At 50.4% G+C, this 18,571-nt stretch overlaps 4 protein-coding genes across 4 annotated transcripts in view; 1 reads left to right on the top strand and 3 right to left on the bottom strand.

Annotated features, from left to right (window-relative positions):
- LOC131211725 (uncharacterized) overlaps window positions 1–177 on the bottom strand; it is a 33,175-nt gene extending 32,998 nt beyond the window's left edge. Inside the window, exon 1 of the mRNA XM_058205311.1 lies at window positions 60–177. Coding sequence (XP_058061294.1) covers window positions 60–177 — 118 coding nt within the window. The remainder of the gene's footprint in view (window positions 1–59) is intronic.
- A 3,149-nt stretch (window positions 178–3,326) lies between these two features.
- On the bottom strand, window positions 3,327–12,781 carry LOC131212018 (uncharacterized). The gene is made up of 10 exons (XM_058205734.1): window positions 12,721–12,781; window positions 11,945–12,108; window positions 10,633–10,822; window positions 10,455–10,558; window positions 10,222–10,385; window positions 9,662–9,804; window positions 8,171–9,134; window positions 7,907–8,103; window positions 4,726–7,829; window positions 3,327–4,650 (listed from the first exon to the last, which is right to left on the bottom strand). The coding sequence occupies exons 1-10, from the start codon at window positions 12,779–12,781 to the stop codon at window positions 4,339–4,341; spliced, it is 5,403 nt and encodes a 1,800-aa protein (XP_058061717.1). The 3' UTR covers window positions 3,327–4,338.
- Window positions 12,782–13,939: 1,158 nt separating this feature from the next.
- LOC131212019 (inhibitor of nuclear factor kappa-B kinase subunit alpha) lies at window positions 13,940–17,123 on the top strand. Its single transcript, XM_058205735.1, has 6 exons — window positions 13,940–14,242; window positions 14,336–14,733; window positions 14,806–15,879; window positions 15,949–16,319; window positions 16,389–16,802; window positions 16,869–17,123. The coding sequence occupies exons 1-6, from the start codon at window positions 14,122–14,124 to the stop codon at window positions 16,912–16,914; spliced, it is 2,424 nt and encodes an 807-aa protein (XP_058061718.1). The 5' UTR covers window positions 13,940–14,121; the 3' UTR covers window positions 16,915–17,123.
- LOC131212020 (transmembrane protein 242) lies at window positions 17,107–17,848 on the bottom strand. Its single transcript, XM_058205736.1, has 3 exons — window positions 17,712–17,848; window positions 17,413–17,651; window positions 17,107–17,341 (listed from the first exon to the last, which is right to left on the bottom strand). The coding sequence occupies exons 1-3, from the start codon at window positions 17,773–17,775 to the stop codon at window positions 17,198–17,200; spliced, it is 447 nt and encodes a 148-aa protein (XP_058061719.1). The 5' UTR covers window positions 17,776–17,848; the 3' UTR covers window positions 17,107–17,197.
- Window positions 17,849–18,571: the final 723 nt, after the last annotated feature.

The following is an 18,571-nucleotide window of genomic DNA, read 5'->3' as shown; positions in this document are numbered from 1 at the left end:
CATGCAATTGGTTCTCCATTGGCATATGTTCTGCGGGAAGTGAAAGAATCTTCGTTTACCATATTCATCCAGCTCCTGGGGCGGATCCTTACTGCTGCTCGTAAACTCGGAATTCTTGGTCGACAGTGCCGACTCGACGTCGATCGTGTCAATGGCGGCCGTGTCCCCGGAAGCCATCGCTCTCTCGTGGTACGGGTGGACCAACCGACCCCCGCTGCTGGTGGTGTGTCTTGCGCTCTGAAGAAAGAAATCCTTTCCGGAACGCTTTTTCCGTTCGCTCTTTTGATGTCAGCTTCAAAGCCGTTTTCACCGGGCGCGGTATGTTTGCAGCGCGCTCCCAGCCGGAAGGAATGTGCCGACTATGTTTTCTACTACTGCCGGGCCAGGATTTTATCCTTGCTTTTTATCTCCGCCGAGAATCACACCAAAGCCCGGGAACACTTACACGGTACGGCGGCAATACCACCACACACAACCGTACCGCAAAACCGGTGCGGAGACAGCTATTTAATGCATCTGCTATTTAACACATCCGAATATAGCACTCCACGGAAGGATCACCTCAATCACGGACCTCGCATGGACTACCATTCCCACACGCGCTTTTCTTCATGACCAATTTCTTCGCCGTCAAATCCGCACCGACACTCCGGCTGGCACTGCACTTAATATTTTAACAATTTCTCCTCCGCTTTGCTCCTTTTCCAGCCACAGCCAACTTTGATGATGCACGATTATGTTTCTGACGTACGGCACTTTACTATTTTCGTTTGGACCAATGGCAAACTGAGGTGCTGAGCCTGGGGCAACTTTGCAAACCGAAATATCGTGGCAATGCAACACTATCAAGCACTCGCTGATTTCCTTGCTGTAAAAAATGGTTTACATTATTACACCATTGTAAACCTCGTTCATCTGCGAGCCCCGCGGTGCAATGTACGAAATCATTTATCCAGGTGGAAAATAATCCCGCAAACGAATCGAAATTGACCATAACTTGGGCTGCGCAAATATGTTTTCAGAGCGCGTCGAAAGTGGGCGTTGTAGCAGAATTTTGCCCTGCAGAAAGAGTTGCTCGTATCGCTTCGAGGGCAGAAAAAAACACTTATCGGATTACGGTCCGTCCCCGTCGCCTACGAGAAAAACTCTATTTTAGGTCCCACGCCTCCCCCGCCACCTTCAAGAAGCGGATGATTTTCTTCCAAGTAAAAAAACCAATACCATGCAACGATGGAATGTCAATAACAAATCACCAATCAAAAAACGTCACCTTTCGCGGCCCGTTGACAGCCGCGGTCGGGGTGAGCCGTGGTGCGCTGAAATGCAGGTGAGTGGCGAGGCGGTGCATCCAGCACAGGACATGAACAGTCAAGGCATTCCGAGACCCTCAAGGGCGATTGAAATGAAAATTTAAATTAAATTGATTCCCACCAGGACTCCGGGTTGCGGTCGGCGCACGGTGCTGCTCATCGTTTCACACCGCCCCACCTGTCGGATCGGTGTGCCTTAAACGTAGTTTCCTCTCGTCCGAGGGTCTCCCGTAAAGGCATCGTATGTTTATCGGATAATGTATCTTCGTTCCGTCCTCGCCCGTACCCATTTCTACCGATTTTCTATTAGCATTTGAGAGCTTTCCTTCCGAATGCCGGACTGCTTCTTTCCCCACCCGGCGGCACCGCTTTTCGCAGCCCTTTTTCACCACCCCCCGGTAGCTCTGTGCCGGCAGCGCGCAACGGTTATTGGTTTTCTTACGTGAATTAGTAAACCGACGATCGGCGGCGGCGGCCAAGCGTACCGGGAGCATTTTCTAAGCTTCTTTCACCGAGGCTCTTTGCCCGTTCGCCACCACACCACAGCGCACCCGGCGCACCGTCTTCGCAGCAAGGTTTGCGAAAAAAAGGGAAATCAATAACTTTTCCGCTCGATATTTTCTTCCTCCGTTACACGCGGGGCGGCGAATAGTTACATGAAACGCCGCGGACTTTAACGTCCGTCGACGGAGACGGGCGACAGTGAGTGGAGATTCGGTTCACACACGCGCGCACACACAGAGGGAGGTGGGTAGCAGGTGTTGTGTGGGGCGGCTTGTAGTACATGGTCACTGGGAGTGTACTGCCGCGGACACACCTAACTTTTCCTTGGAACGGTTTTTCCGCCCAGCCTTTTCAACACAGTTTCTTGCCCACGGTGCTCGGCTTCTGGCTGGCGCCCGCAACCGTGGTTTGACCATCGTCCGGAGGCCGTTGCTTTACTTCTCTATTTATTTATTTATTTTTCCAGCACAGCGCTTCCCGCAGGCCACAAGATCATGTGCACGGCCTGCGGCCAAGAGGGTGACACACAGGTTGCAAATTATGTTGTTGGCCCCGTTTCGACGTTGGCCTTTCCAGCGGTGATTCCTCGGCCGCTCGAATCATTCGTCCCCTTCCTTCGATTCCGCGTCCCGTGATCACAGACACAAGCGCACACACGGTTGAAGTGATTCACGAAATACCGTGACTGGACCACCGGAGAAGAGCACTGCTGCGATCGAGGCCTCCGGGAACACATCCAGTGCTGCTTCACACCGAGTTAGTGGCCAATGTCAGGCGCGGTGATTAGGAGCGGTCAGCAGGGCCATTGATTATCCGCTCCGTCTGACCGAGACATGACATTCGAAGGGGATTTTGCAACTGGCCCGACGCACAGCGACCAGCGCATCTTGGAATTCCTTCATTTTACGCAAAACTTTGACACTTTTTCCATCACATTCAGAGTTACAACAATGCTGCCACACGATTGCCGCTGTGGTTTTGGGATCTCAAACCCTTTGCTAGTTTCACATGGGACTGAACCTGAACCTTCCGCGCGACGGGTTCCGGATTGCTTCGATCCGCTCGCGATTCCGGGTCAGAGCTTTGCAAATAAAAATCCCACAACGATTTTTCGCACTGACGACGGCGCGAACGCGAAAGAAATCAATGTAACACGGAAAACTTGAGAAATGAACAAACTAACCGCAGCAAATTGCTCAGCCAATGAAATCTTTTCTCTTTTATTTGACAGCTGTCATATCACGATGTGCTATAAACAAAGGTGGTTATAAAAGGTGGTCAACGGTCATAATACTTTCTTGCAGTCTTGCATGCAACATGTTGTATGTGTTGAACTTGTGCGTAACGAGTGCTCAAATAATCTAATTATTCGAATTTCAGTCTGAAAAGGGCGAAGAAAATTTTAACAAATTTACTATGATTTCGTGGGTTTTATGATGGAACAATAGGAAAACAAGTAGGAAAACAGTAGACTACTAAACAGAGCGCAGAATAGGTACTTTTAAGGCACTATTTATTATTATTCCATGTGTCGTGCAGAAAACAGGCTAAACGATGCGAATTGGCATAACACTCTCCAACATTATACTCCAGCACCGGACACCGGAGGCTAGGTGTTATCAGCACTACTGTTGGCCTGGATAGGAGAGGAACTACTGGTATGGTGGTGCTGCAATTCTTGCACAGCATAGGGAATGTATGGATACATTGCAAGTGTGCAGCTAAAATTACTTGATAGTACACTCATCGTTGAACTTCTACATAACAGCTACAACAGAGGGTCGCAGTTTTCTAGCTACCATTTCTAGCTTGTTTCATATTCAAATTGCTCTACTTCGCGGGTTCATAAGTTAATATAGTTTGTGGTTGCGCTTTTGGAGCTTCATTGTTGTAGGTTTCGCTTTAAATAGAAGTTTTTCATTTAAAATATCGGTAATTTTTTCCATTCACTACTACACACCGATGCTCACAACAACCGCAATGCGGAGCGGGCGTATTTAACGCTAACCACAGCTAACGCACCAAACATTCTCGAACAGGGATGCGCTAAAATCACAATTTAAACTATTTGCTTATGCTCCGAATTGATTCGCATTCCGAACTGATTGTACAAAACATTCCCTGTAAGCCCTTCTATCATTACGTACAATATCATCTTTTCGAATGCAGCCATGCACGATCATCCGAAATGGCCACCTAGAAATCGACTTCCCTTCATTCGACACATGTCCTGGCACGCGAGACCATTCCCAGTTGCCCTTTTCAACGCGGGCTGGTACTTTACTCGTAAACATTGATTTCGAACCAACGTCTAAGAGGGATTTAGGGAGATACTAAAAGCTAAATAAAGCGTTGTTCTATGTTTTGCTGGGGGTCCTAATGGATTCTTGAGCTTCTGATAGCTCAAAAATGGCTCCAAAGGTTCTCTTTCGGCGGTCATGCCCCGTGCTCTGTACACCAAGAATCGTTCGTGGGTCTATCCCGTTTCGTGTTCGCGAACCGTCGCCAATCGTTTACAACGTCGTCATTTTTGTTGCTGATGGTGGTGATGCTGCTGCTGATGAGGTTGGTGAGGATGATGATGGTTCTGTCGTCGTTTCAGCAACGTTTGGCTCGTACTGGGATCGCTGAGCGAATACGTTTCCGGTTCAAACACCGGCGGATATTCCATGTTCGGGTAGTCGGGCGAGTTACGGGAGGTTCCACCATTCGCACCAAAGTTGGCCGCCGTTAGTACGGCACCGGAGGAAGCGGATGATGTGCTGATGATGGATGCGTTTCCTGCACCGGCCGTCATCGACGTCTCGACGTTGGCTGACTGTGCAGCTGGGGAAGTCTGTTGGTGAGAAGGAATCCAAAAACCGAATTAAATGAATCATTTTCCCTTCGAACAAAATCAATCCTCTCTAACCTTTGTGTAGGAGATCGGTGAAAAAACTTCGTGATCGATGACGGTCGGCTGATGATCGTTCGCGTGATGGTTTTTACCGAAGATTGCCCGATGCAGCCGCGGCGACGCGAGCCACTTTTTCTCTTTCGTCGTTTTCGAGCGTCCAAAGGAAAGGTTCGTGAAGTAGGAAGTGGTGCTTCCGCTGGACCCACCACTGCCACCACCATTGCTGCTGCCCACTGCCGCTGTCGAGGTGCGTTCGGGAGCTGAATTTTTTCGCATATTTTGTAGCTTGCTAGAGTTTTCCTTAAAATCCGACGAACTATTGCACGTGTTGGACTTCTTGATGCCGGCTCCGGTGGAACCAACACCTCCCATCGCCAACCCTTGTTGAAACAGCAACGACGAATGGTGTTCGAGAGCCGCGTGCAGTTCGTTACTGTTCTTTTTCCCTACAACGCCAAAGGGCGTCGTTTGTGGTGATTGGTGTTTCAGATTCAGATTCACCAGAGCCCCGGGCGCACCCGGTTTATCCAGTTGCTTGGTCTTCAACGATTCCTTGTCGTTATTGTTGTTGCTACCGCCGGCGGCACTGCTCGTCTGTTTGAACTGGAACAGCTTCTCACTGCTCGCTTTAATGTTGTCGAGCCGGGCAATGACCGCTTTGTTTTTGCTTCGTTTGAAACTGTCCCGCAGCGAAAGGGAAGTCGACGCCAACGAAGCTCCTCCCGATGCTGTCGACGAGGCGCCACCCGAGGAAGATGATGCGTTCATCGTGTGACCACCGATTCCACTTCCGCTCGCTGTGCCACCATCACCCGCCGAAGTGTCTCCCTTCCGGTCGGAGTTTATCCAGTTGAAAGTTTTCTTCTTAATCGAACCTCCGCCACCGCTGCCTCCGGTTCCGCTGGTGCTGTTCCCATTGGTTCCGAACAAACTGCCACTACTATTCGCGCCACCAACGGAGCCACTTCCGCCGAATGTGCGGTTCGTTCTGTTACGCTGATCGAACGCATCGTCCCCGGAAATCATTTCGTAGCCAAAATCGCGCAACTTTTGACCCTCCTTGCTGCGCGTGTACAGGATGTCTTCGTCATCCAGCTTGAAGCTTTGCGCGTAGTCGGGCGTTATCGGAAGCTGACGCCGTTGAATCTTGTTGACCGCTTCCGGGATGATTGGTGCCGGAGAACCACCTGCCGCCCCTCCCGCAGCCTGTGTGGCTTCTTGTGCCGCAGCCAAGCTTTTCTTTCCGCGTTCATCAAGCTTTTCAACCCCAAGGCAGACCCGCTTATTGTACATATCCTGGGCCTCCTCTGCCTGCTTTTGCAGCATCAGGTCCTTCAGCGTAATCATCGATTGCAGGTTGCTGTGCGAGTGAGTGCTCGTGTCCCACGTGTTGCCGGCGTGTATCTTCGGCACCGAAAAGTCCATTGCTTTCGACGTTTGAAAATCAAACTCCACCAGGTTCGGGTTCGAAGCGTGGATGTAGTTGTGCGGTGAGATGCGTTTCGATTTCTGGGCCCGATTCAACAGCTCCGCCGCCTCACTGATAGTTGCCTTCGGGGTGGCCGGTGGTTCACGGATGACGCAAATCGGCGGTACGTTTAGGCTTGGCTTCGGTGACCCAGGAGTTGTCGGTCGGGGTGGTGGGGCCGGCGGTGGGACCAATTTTTCGCCAACCACTGGCTGCTCCCGCGTACCATTGACCGATGCAAGTGACAGATTGCTCACACTCATGCTACCGTCGAGACCGGCGCCGCTAACCGTGCCACCGAGCAGCGATGGTAACAGGTAACCATCGTTCGATGCTGTTCCGATTTGGAGTCCACTTGCGCCGGGCACTTTGCGGTAGCTTTTAAACTGTGACGTTGGTACAGGCATTTCACTCGAGTTGCTCTTCTCCACGCTGCGATGCGATGAGAAAAAGCCAAAAAACTTGCTTCCCTCGCCGCCGTTACCACTCGACGACGTGGGCGTTGCACCGTTCCCACCGACACCACCGGAGGCATCCGATCCGATTTTGGTAAATTTCTTCAACGAACCAAAGTTCAGATGGTACCGAGTGTCATGCTTGGTGGACGACGTTGGAGTGCCGCCTTCGTGGTGCCCACTAGTCAACGAGTGCGACGATGACAGCTGCGGAGAGGGCGTGCACAGAAGATTCAGTTTCGTTGTACTATCCATCAATCCGAGTTCATCGTCGGAACTATCCGTTTCGGAGAAAAGTTCCCGCACGTTGTGCTCGGTACCGGTCGCACTGCCACCCGTGGCCCCACCAGTGCTACCCTTTAGGGTGGCCTGCTTGATGTACTCCATCCACTGGACGAGCGCTTCCTGCGTTTCGGCCGCAAAGTAGAACGTTTTGTTCGGATGGTAAACCTTGAAGGCGTGTGGCCGCGAATGGACTTCTTTTGCCGGCGATATCGTAAACCCGGCCAGGAAGATCATACTGTTGGCCTTCGGTGCCTCCTTGCTGCGGAACCCGTACAGGGTTGTTTCGATGAGCACGAAATAGTATTTGGCCCAGTACGAAACGCCGCTACGGTCCTTCGTCCGTCGGTACAGGTGGCCCTGAATGTCGCTGACGCACAGCGTCTTCAGCGATACATTGCGACGCTTTGAGAGCAGTGAGTGTTTCTTCTTCAACGTGAGGCTTTTCGTTTTGTTTGGAGTTAGCAGTTCCGAGGAGGACGACGCATCGGTGGCAACGCTCGGTACGGTTGGCGTGGGGGGAGGAATCGATGGCCTAGAGGCCGGTATTGGCGGTGCCGGGTTTGTGGCGGTTGGCGTGCTGGTGTTGCTATTGCGTTCGGCCGGTTTCGGAGGCGTCGCGGACACGATCGTCAACGGTGGTGGCTGTGTTCGGTTCTGCTTTAGGTCGATCACGTTGGCCAGTTTAGATTTGTTCGAATTATCGTCCCGGTTATCGTGCGTATTGCTTAGGGAGGACACAAAGCCGGGTTCCGTCGAAAAGGGTGTAGCTTCCCACGATGTCAGCGTGGTTGGTGGAGGTTTTTCCGGAATTGGCGCACTGAGGGTTTCCAGAGTGCGCTTCGGACGTGGAGGTGGAACCGGGGGTGCCTTTAGGAGATGTTCTTTGCGTGGTTCGATCGCTGGAGGAATGTCTACGAAAGTAAGAAAATAACACGAAAAGTTGAAAAGAATTAAAAGTGAAACATTTGACACACTCCACAACGCTTACCACCGAGCTCATCATCGTACGCCGGCGTACTGTAGCTTTTGTCCAACCGACCTCGCTTCACCATCTCCCGATTAACCACCACCGAGTTGATCGCTTCCGCCAGCGCCTCCGGTTCCTTCGCGAGGTGTCGCTGCATAGGAATCGGTTTCAGAGGCACCACTAACGGCGTTGAGTTAATTGCAGACTGACCGTTAGCGCTGCGAAAGAGAAAAAAGATCAGTTAGATGGTACTATGCACTGGAAGTAACTGAAAATTATTACTACCTTGCTCCGTGGTGACCATTTGTGACAATAGCGGGAGTACCGGTCGAGCGGGTTGCAAACGATTCGAAACGCTTCACGCGCTCGGTTACTGTCGGCCGCGGAGCAGTTACCACCGGCAGATCTTCATCGACGTATGGTATCGGCTCGAACGTTTCGAGCACCGTATTGTCCACCTTGCACGTGTACTTTGTGTCCACATGGCACTGATCGGCTTTCGAACTAGACTCGAACCGAACCACCTTCGAAACGCCCGCTTTATAGGCTTCACTATCGCCACTTCGACGATCGCCAGCTCCTTCGGCACTGCCGGACACCGAAACCTCGTTCGGTGTAGCGTCCTGTCGTGATCGGCCCCCTTCGGTCGGTACAATGTCGGGCAGGGAACTTTGCAGCCCTCCGAAGCTGCTACACTTTGTCGCCACTCCAGCAGCACCAGCACCGTCCACCGTTGCTCCGCCGGCACCGTTTCCGACCAAGCCGAGACAGGTGGTCGAGGGGCGTGGGGCCATCTCCAGACCGAACCCAAAGGAAACGGACTTATCGCGTAAACTTTGCAGCTCGTTCACTAGCGGCCGCTTACCACCAGTGGCCGTCCGTTCGTGCCACGAACCCACACCTACCAGATCTTTGAAGCTTGAGAGCGTGTGCCGTCGCTGGAGGACGGCCCGGGGTTTCGGGAGGTAGAGACGAATCTCCTTCTCCGTTTCCTTGGCATCGGTCGGCGTCAGGATGATGTCGCTACCTTCGGACTCCGTGTCCGACGGGACCTGCTTCTCTGGCACACGCTGAAGGGGTAACGAAAAGTCCTGCAGCGCGAACGTGTCCGTAATGCGCGGGCTCGGCAAACTTTCGCCCCACCGATAGGGGAGCGATCGCTTCTTACTCGGCAAGCGGTACGGTTTGATGTAGATTTGGCCGTAGATTTTCAGGTGTTTTGGCCGCTTCTTTAGCGTCAGTAAAACATCTGCGTAACGAGAGACACACATAGAAGGAGCGGCAAATGTTAGCGCAAAGAAGAATTCAACTCGTAAGGGAAGCAGGAGACGATCATCTGGTAATCAAGTTATGATACGGAGAGAGACCTATCGAAGTCAAAAATTCAAGTTCTCGAACTTCTTTAAGCACAGACGAAACGGACAAAAGGAAGAGAAAAAACAAACTTTATTACAAAATAACCACCAGACCCATGCAACTGAGCGGTGTCCCTGTGTGATGTGGATGGAAACATGTAATAATTGTCCAAGGCTGGGTTGGGCATTGAGATCCTTTTCCTAAATTTTTTTTGTTTCATCCTTCTGCTCCGTCCACATTACTTCCTTTTACGACCGATCATGCGATCGTAACGCCATCGAAACTTCGGCAACACGAAGGGACAATACGAAACCAATCGCCTCAAGGCAACAAACAAAGGCAAACGCTCTCATGGCAGGGAAATCCAACGGTCACGTATTCGGACGAGTCCGAGGCCTACAAACATATCATCGTGCTTACCTGGCGGTGATTCCTGTAGCTGCAGCAGCACCTTTTTGTACTCCCAGCCGACCACGGTCTGGTAGTTGATTTGCACTATTTCGTCACCCTCCTCGACCTTGCCGGAGTTGTGGGCGGGCGAGTTGAACTTTATTTCGGTAATGCTGTGTGCCATCGGTGTTCATGCCGCCATCGAAGAGAAATTGTCGGAAAACCAAAAAGGAATACAGAAAGCGAACGGTATGATTAGGAAAGGTTGATGTTTTCACAGTGTGTTTGAGATAATTGGGGAAAAGGATCGCCGCCGCAGGCTTCTGCTGCTGCTGCTGCTGTTGCAACGGCGGGGTGCCGAGTTCCGGATGATGTCAAAATAAGTCGACAGAGACCGCCGGGCATAGGGAAAACAAAGAGGAAGTTGTTTTTCAAACCCTTCTAATTGCGCGAACGAGAAGGGATTTTAGAAAGAGCCCTGTTCCTAATGAACACACATTTGAAGTTAATTCATTGGAACATTATGAACTCATAGAAAACTGGCCGCACAATGATCACGTATTTTCACTCATCACCAAAGCGTGACTTACCGGTGCACGCCGTGGAAGCTTTGCATGATAAGAAATCCTAGGTCCGATTCGCGTTTCTTGAGCGTCACAAGATCGAGCGATGCTGGCTGCAGGATAATCGGATCGGTGATGTCCTTTATGATGTACTCTCCGATGTCTGCCAGCTTTGATGCATTGTTCTGGATCTATTGAAGCGAGGATCGAAAAGTGTTTTAAGCCGAGGATCGTTCCAGCCTCTCGCTTGCTCTACCTACCGCTTGCACCGGATTAAGGGAAAAACGATCGCGCATTGCCACCGTTGCCATTTCGAGTCCGAAACGCATACATTGTTGGCGGAGCTCGTCGAATTTGTGTAAGCCTACGGTGAATGTTGGTTGAAGTATTAGCCTTTTCACTTGTCCCTTTCTGTAGCCCTCTGCAGGAGAGACGTACCTTTGAACGGTGCTCGATCGAGCCACTCGATCAGCGCCTTAAGGTGGGTGATCGTGCGGGTAATATCTTTCAGCACCGCCGTTTCGAGCTTCTCCTGGTTGGAGTACTTAAGCTGTTTGGTGAGCGAATGGGCCGCGGTCGTCACGTGCAGTGCCAGGAATTGAAGGTTTTCCTTGTCCAGGTTGTAGTTCTGCCTCGGGCAAAAGGGTTAAAAAATCAAGAAAACAATCCTCCATCAGATCGCGGAAACCATTTATGCCGCCTTCGTCTTCGTACGTGCTTCGCATCGATTTCTTTTGCCTCCGTCGCGGTTGCTTTGCGCGGCGCAGAGTAAACAGCGAATCGGAGCGAAACTTGCCTCACTTCCGGTAATGATAAGTTGCTGTTAATCATCATGCTAAAACCGTGTCACGCTGCGCCCGGTTCACACGCCTCGTTCGAAACCGGGCGGCGTCTTCACCACACAGAACGTGCTTGTACCATTCGAAGTGCATAGGAATGTTGTTTTTATCTACAAACATTCGTTACGCAAAACCGACGGAGCACTGCGAGGACGCAGCAGCAGCGACCCATGTGTGTGGCCCTTTCGGGGTCTGCGGATCGTTTCGATCGTTGCGGCAGCATTATGATGCGACCGAGAGAAACGAACGCTGTAACCGCCTCCGGAGATTGTTTGCGACGGGGAAGCAAACCGTAAAATGTGTCCAGCCAGTTGGACAGGATAAAACATGATGCAACGTGCATGCTGAGCGCGCCGGGACGGGATGCATCTCGTGCAGCGGCGATTGAGGAAGAAGCGAAAGGGCCAAAAACAAGAGTAACCGAGTGAGAGTTCCTATGCATGGCGCAAGGAACCAAGCCGAACAGAGAACGGAAACCTTTGGCTATGCTTCCTGCCGAAGGCCCCGAGAGAGGCGGCTGGTGGCGATTTTCGCGTCATGTGGTTTATGTGGATGACACAATTTCATAATTGGTAATGATAACTACAAATGGCTCGCAACCTTCTGAATAGGGTCGTCGGAAAGGGTTCGCTTCGGCCAATATTAATGAGCTTGACGTTGTGACTCATTCGAACCATGGGCGACAGAACCGCTTTTGGTGAATGGAGTCAAACACCATGACTAATGGACCGGCCGCTAAGAATGATGGGCCGAATTTAGTGGAACTAGCACGGATGTTTGGTGACTGTATTGTTTTGAAATATGGAAAGGAATTCAAGGGAAGCGCGATTCTGTTTTAAGGCGTCATGTTGGTGCTCTTTTTGAATCCCTGAGATTTATATCATTTCGGAAAGGGATTGGCGGAGACTTACAAAGTTTTTCAAGTTCTCGACAGCCTCGAGGACGATTTCCTGGTGGCCGATCAGATTCATGCCGAGCTGCTCGAGTTCGTATGGCCGGATGTTTAACAGCTGCTTGCCACCGACCCCGTTGTTGGTGAACGATTGCACATAGTGGTACATGGAGTTGTCCAGGCCTGTTCCGCGAAAAGAAGGGGTAGAAAAACCCGTGAGCATAATTAGAATCGATGGTTGAGAAAAATTGCACCCAGTCCCTGACCCAGTGGAGGATGGAGCGCAAGACGCGACCGTGTGCAGGTTGCCGGCACTCGGTACTCGATCGTTGCGACTGCACTTTGTTGACAATGCAGTTAATTACGCGTCCGGCTTCCGGTTTCCGCTGCGCGTGGCGCACGGAATGTGGTACCCAAGTTTCCGGTCGGTTCCGGCTCATGGCACCTTGCACGGGGAGCTACATATGTTTTGCCGCAGACGCAACGCTCAAGGACCACCAATCGATTGATGGGCCGGGCTCACGGTGTTTCCTCGCGTTTTTTTACGCATTCCGCGAATTGTTGAGCTCGTCATTTTTCGAACGGCGTGTGGGTTTTGCATCGATCGGCACCGATGCGGCCCCACCGTGTCCCGGGCAAGGCCGGATGACGATACGGTGTGTCAGTAACCTTATGGTAGCCGAAAACCCGGGATAGCGATTGCAAAACTGGCCTGTGTTTGTTGTTTTATTTAGTGTTTGTTTGTGCTGAGCCGCACATTAAACAGCGCAGGAATGCGCTGGCCAATGAACCTACCTTTTAGCCAATCCGTCACCATATCGGGACTCCATTCAGCGACGTTGATGTAATAAGCCATCCTCAAGCCTACTCCGATCTCGGCACGGTTGACAAAAGTTGAGGAAGGGGGATGAAATCTAACACTCAGATGGCTATGCTGTGTCCACAACCCGTCGTACGTTCTCGAAATGTATTGCGCGCTGACCACGGGATGCGGTCCCTTTTTCGGTCAATAATAATTTGCTTGCAATCGTCGTAATCACACACGAACCGAGCACGCAGCTTCCAGCCCCGCAGGAATTCACAGGCTACATTCACACACCGAAAACACAACAAAAACACACATACCGCGTAAATACACTAATACGCGCGATCGCGATGGCTTTTCTGCCCCGGCCCGTTCGGAAGTGTGACGAATTGAACCTTCTCTCGCTTCGGAAACTGGATTTTTGGGATGGTGTGACTGCGTACGGAGGAACCGTGCCTAACCACGGCGGATCGTCGCCATTTTCCGAACGACTCGAATCGTGGCGTTAGTCGGGGAGCTTGATTCGTTGAATCACAAACATTTTACGGCGGCCAATTATTAATCGGTTCGGATAAACTTTTCTCTGCGTTGCCCGATCTCGGTACGAACTCACTCTTCACATTAGGCGTAACGTAATGTGTTTGACATTACAGATTAATGCGAAACTGCTGCTGTCACAACGTTTACGGGTCGGCCGACCGAGGCGTAAACCCGATCGTGAATACTTTTTGCATACGCTTTGCTTACAAACAGAGGATAATTTAAGTTCTTATTTGCTGGTATAGCAACAAAATCGGAAAAATCAGAAAAAAATATTCAGAAATCAAATATTTTCTCTTCTATTTCTGTTTTCTTGGACCAAAAACACGAACGTAAACACGTTTCACATTTCGTTTTTATATTTTTGCTGCCACAGGAAGTATAAACGGTTTGGCATTACAAATTAATTTTACGCCTCATGTTGCTCCCCAGTAACGCGTAACGAATCTGCGTTCCCGGACCCTGGTTTTTGCCTTCCGGGTCTAACTGTCAGAAAGGCAATCGCAGTATTTTGTTTTCATTTGCTCATTCGTACCAAAAACAAATGTAGGTGAAAATCACAACTTCACGGTTGATATTAATATATTATTATATCGTAGATATTAATAGAACGCAATACGCGGTGCAGGGAAACGGGCTAGCAGTTTTGAAGACGCTTTGGACCCAGAAACAAGCTGCGATCAGCAATGTGAGGCGCCCAGTGTTTAAAAATAGATCTTCCGGCCGAGATTCGACGGACGGGCCAAGCTCTTTCTCTTCCGTCGACGATCAGTGTTTGGAGAAATCAAACGCAAATCTGTGTTGTAGATAAAGGCTGCCGATTGGGAAACTAGTGCCATAGTGACACGAAAATGTTGAAACCATTCGAAGACCCTCCGGCAATTGGAGATTGGCTCCGTGAGAGACGGCTCGGCAACGGTGGGTTCGGTGTCGTTAGCCTCTGGAGGAATAGAAAAACCCAACAAACGGTCGGTAAGTGCGTTCGTCCCTGAAAACTCTCCAGCGAAGGCATTTGAGATGCTTCAATTGTTTCTTTTTCTCCCTTTCCCGGTCGGCCATCTGTAGCGATAAAGAAATTCCACATGCTGCAAGATAAGAGCGAAATTACTGATAAACACTGTGAACGGTGGCGTAACGAGGTACGGCTGATGACCGAAACGGTACGCAATGATAATATTGTCCGCACTGTTGCGGTCAAGCCGGACTCGTTTGTCCAGGAGCTGCTGCGCAGATCCGCCAACGGACTTCCGGTGCTCTGTATGGAATACTGTGAGGGGGGCGACCTGCGGCGGGTGTTGAATCGGGTCGAAAATTGCTCCGGATTACCGGAGCAGGAAGTGCGCGAAGTGTTGCGTTCGCTGCGCAATGCAATCTCTTATTTGCATAGCCTAAAAATAACTCACCGCGACATAAAGCCGGAGAATCTGGTACTTAAGCAGCAGGGTGATCGGTTTGTGTACAAGGTTCGTTTGCTTCTACTTCTCTTTCTCTAATCAGATCGTATAAATAATAAACTGTTCATTTGCGCTTCACAGCTCACCGACCTGGGGTACGCCAAGGCGCTTGATAAGCAAAGTTTAAACGCCAGTCTAGTCGGGACGGTTGAGTACATTGCACCAGATTTGATCTACTGTGATCGCTACAATAACTCGGTGGACTACTGGTCGATGGGAGTGATTGCATTCGAGATTGTCACCGGTGTGCGGCCTTTCATTCCTCACTCGCCGATAACCAAGTGGATGCTGCACGTGCAGCAGAAAAAACCGGCCGACATCGCCATCACGGAGGACAATCGTGAGAACTACACGTATCACAGCGACATTTTCCCCGAAAATCACATCTCCGATGGACTGCGCAAGCAGCTGGAACGTTGGCTTGTGCTGGCACTCGAGTGGAACCCCAAGATGCGAGGTTTCGCACCGGACACGACAACACCGGCGACAACTAAGGTGGTCAAGTTTGCGGAAGATTCGAAAGCTTCCCCTTCGCTGGTGTTGAAGATCTTCTCCCTTCTCGATCAACTTCTGGAGCGAAAGTTTCTGACGCTTTTCTCGCTCTACGATTGCCGGTGGATGAGCGTCGAGGTGACGGAGGATTCGACGATGGCGACGGTTCGCCACGAGGTATACCTTGCGACAGGTATCCCAGCGAACGAGATTGAGTTCATTCTTCCGCTGGAACAGAAACGATCGCGCATTGTAGAAGGGACGCGTCCGGTGGATCTGTGGCTCCCGGGGGTTTACGGCGATGAGCGGCCGATGTTGTTCGTGATTCACGGAGGTAGCGGCGGTGCCATCGTGCAGCGTGACTTGAAGCCACGTATACCAACGAGTATTACGGACGTGTTTCAGAACATCAAAGTGAAGCTGAAGCCTCATATACTGCGGCAGTTTAGCGCCAACGCGTACCACTTTATCGCGCGTGAAGAGCGTCAGTATGTGCTGCTCCTGGATGGCATCCGGAACTATGGGCTTCTGCTGAACGATGGTATCGCGGGGCGGCGCGACGAGATCAACCGGATGAACAAGATCGTATACGGTATTTTGGGTGGAGTCGAATACCATAAGCTAACCATTTCCCACGCGCGTGACTCACCCATTCTGCGAAGGGTACGATAATCGCAAACGATAATCTCTTTGCCGTCGATTTCACTCGATCTCTTTTGTGTTTCCCAACAGCAAATAGCCAGTTCCCAGTTTGATGCGGCCTGTAACGAGTGGGAAGACAATTGTACGCGTCTCGAGTCCAACGTTCGTAAGGTGGCGGAGATGGCCGATAAGATATGCAAGCGGTATGACTCAGTCTTGAAGCGTAGCCGTGATGCTCTCCGGCATCCGTTGTTGGTGCGTGATTCCGATCTACAGCAACAACAACAACCTGATTATTTTGGATTGAAAAATGTGGAAGGCAGGTACGAGCAGACACGGGCTCGCATCATGGAACGGATCACAAACGATAAAACCCACATGGATATGTCGCAGGCTGTGTACGAGTGTTTGAAACGGCGGGACGTTCTTCTGCGCGATCCACCGTTTCTTGAACTGCAGCAGTAAGTGACGGTCTGTTCCAGTAGCAAATTGGGTTACTAGTTTTCAGTCTTGGTCCGTTTGTTTTCCAGACAACTGCTTGATATTCGCCACGAAATGCAGGAGATTGAAAAGGTGCTCCAGAAGATGCCGGAACTGACAGAAAAGTTTAAACGAGATCTGGCTCGCCTTACGTTGCTGCAGCAGGACGGTGTGTGGAAACTGCAAGAGGGAACTTCCAGCAGTGGCCAAAACTCGATCGTCATTCCAAACGGTTGTGTACCGTCCATGGAAACGACGAACTCTGGCAGCTCCGTTCCGGATCTCGATCGAATCCTGCCGAGGACAAGCAATGGGACACCTAAATTTTTACTTGGAGGCCCAATGACACCGCTACATGCGGCCCACGGTAGCGATGCGACACCGATCGATGAGAATCTCTTGTGCTTTGGCGAGGGCCCCAATGTAGATGATTTGATCTCGGCCAATGCGACACTGATTATGACGTGAGTGCGCCCCCTGCATGGCTGTCGCCATGACGGAGTAATTGGCTGACTGTTTTCTAATTGCAGGACCAACGATCTGCTGAGTGATAGTTTTACGATGCTGCAGAAGTGAGACCGACGGTGAAAGTATTGTGAATTCTTCTTCCTTAGAGCATGTGCCTCGAAGCAAGACCGATGGTGCTAGGGCGATCACACAGAAAGCCTGCGGAAGGAGTGCTGGAATTACCAGTGGGATGGTATAGCTTTAAGCCAGTGAATTGTTTATACCTAATGCACGAATAAAAACAGAAGAATATGGTTTGTTATTTTAATCAGCTATGGATTGTATTTACAGACAGCAAACTCTCTTTTTCGATTTAGTAACGAGATAATTAGCCCTCAGAATGTGTTGAGACCTAACTCTCGTCCTTACTGGTGCCCCACGTGGTAAGGTATTGCATGAGATCGGTGAGTCCTTCGAACTCGGTTCGACTTTTCGGTGGATCGTTGCGTGGCACTCGCGGCAGCACTCGGCCAACGGATTCGCGGAATTCTTGCATCTACAAATGTTTAATCGTCATAAAATGCACCACGGTCCGGGCCGTTTTCACTGGTTCATTGATTTACTTACATTTTTAGCTCCACTTAGCTTCCAGATGCCGAAACAGATTGTCCCCGTACCGAGCACCGCGTACAGCGTTCCCCAACCCAGTGCCCGCAGCGCTAGACTTGTTCCGGCTTCGTGCAGCACCAGGCTGGCGTGCAAACCTTTGTCAAAGTACTTTGGGTCGGATTTTTTCGCGGACATGATGGCTTTACTGAAACCGGCTATGCCTGCCGTCGCACCAACCGTTGCCAGAAATGCGCCCGCTGTGAATGAACGAAATTAAGCAGTTTACTATGATGCACGCGTAACGAGTGTTAAGTTACCTCTAAACCGGAACTTTCGTTCCTCTTCGCTTAGCTCCAGCGGCAACCGGCTTTCTGATTCCATCACGGATTTGCGCGAGTTAGTATCTCCGGAACCCTTTTCCTGATTCTGTTTTTATGTAATTCGCGTGTTTTTGTTCGAATCACAAAACCAAAATAAATAAACGTCAAAACATTTGCGTTGCCTTTGAAAAATAGCAGTGAAATATTTCACTCGCTGGACTGCGAAAAGTGTCTTGCACGCAACGTTGCGTTACTGAAAGCAAGAAGCGTAACGTTATTACGTTACGCAAAAAATTCAGTTCAAACTGAAACGAAACGAAACGAAACGAAAACGAAACGAAAAAAGTTTATATGATTTTAAATAATTTAAAACAAACGTTGAAAAACGACGGCAGGTTCTTCCCAAAAACCAAACATGTCCGCCTATTCTGTACAAATTCCCCAAAGTGGAATGGCGCCAATGCCACAGCAATTGAACCACTAACTCTCTCTGTCTCATCAAATTTGTTCAACCGAGCGTCGACCCTCATCATGATCAAGTTGAGCCAACTGGCGAATTGCTGGTTTGCGTTTCACCATCTGGTGCTGTTGGGACAAAAAAGATAAGTGTCGATTGCTTCTTTCGACTGCTTCGAGTACCTCATTACTTGACTTAACCGTAATTGCCATCTTTAGGCTCCCGGACAAATAACCCAGTTCGGTGTCTAAAGTGTTCGAACGCTGCACCTAATTCGGGGGGGTACGCCAGAAGGTTACTCCGGAGTTGCGTCGAGTCAAAAGGTAAATATTTGCACGCGGCACTGTTGCGAACGGATGAACGGCTGACCACAATAACCACAATAACTTTCGAGTTCAAA

The sequence above is a fragment of the Anopheles bellator genome, chromosome 2, assembly GCF_943735745.2.
Source record: "Anopheles bellator chromosome 2, idAnoBellAS_SP24_06.2, whole genome shotgun sequence".
NCBI lineage: Eukaryota > Metazoa > Arthropoda > Insecta > Diptera > Culicidae > Anopheles > Anopheles bellator.
This window is presented reverse-complemented; position numbering and strand designations above follow the sequence as displayed.

What these genes read in the sequence shown, in the direction of transcription:
- LOC131212018 (XM_058205734.1), bottom strand. Translation starts at nt 12,781, where the DNA reads ATGGCTTATTACATCAACGTCGCTGAATGGAGTCCCGATATGGTGACG. An exon ending in TCGAGAACTTGAAAAACTTT is followed by an intron (nt 10,823 to 11,944) that starts GTAAGTCTCCGC and finishes TGCCCGAGGCAG; the next exon opens with AACTACAACCTGGACAAGGA. An exon ending in AATGGTCACCACGGAGCAAG is followed by an intron (nt 8,104 to 8,170) that starts GTAGTAATAATT and finishes TCTCTTTCGCAG; the next exon opens with CGCTAACGGTCAGTCTGCAA.
- LOC131212020 (XM_058205736.1), bottom strand. Translation starts at nt 17,775, where the DNA reads ATGGAATCAGAAAGCCGGTTGCCGCTGGAGCTAAGCGAAGAGGAACGA. An exon ending in ACGAAAGTTCCGGTTTAGAG is followed by an intron (nt 17,652 to 17,711) that starts GTAACTTAACAC and finishes GTTCATTCACAG; the next exon opens with CGGGCGCATTTCTGGCAACG. An exon ending in AGCTAAGTGGAGCTAAAAAT is followed by an intron (nt 17,342 to 17,412) that starts GTAAGTAAATCA and finishes AAACATTTGTAG; the next exon opens with ATGCAAGAATTCCGCGAATC.
- LOC131212019 (XM_058205735.1), top strand. Translation starts at nt 14,122, where the DNA reads ATGTTGAAACCATTCGAAGACCCTCCGGCAATTGGAGATTGGCTCCGT. An exon ending in GTGATCGGTTTGTGTACAAG is followed by an intron (nt 14,734 to 14,805) that starts GTTCGTTTGCTT and finishes TGCGCTTCACAG; the next exon opens with CTCACCGACCTGGGGTACGC. An exon ending in CCGTTTCTTGAACTGCAGCA is followed by an intron (nt 16,320 to 16,388) that starts GTAAGTGACGGT and finishes TTTGTTTTCCAG; the next exon opens with ACAACTGCTTGATATTCGCC.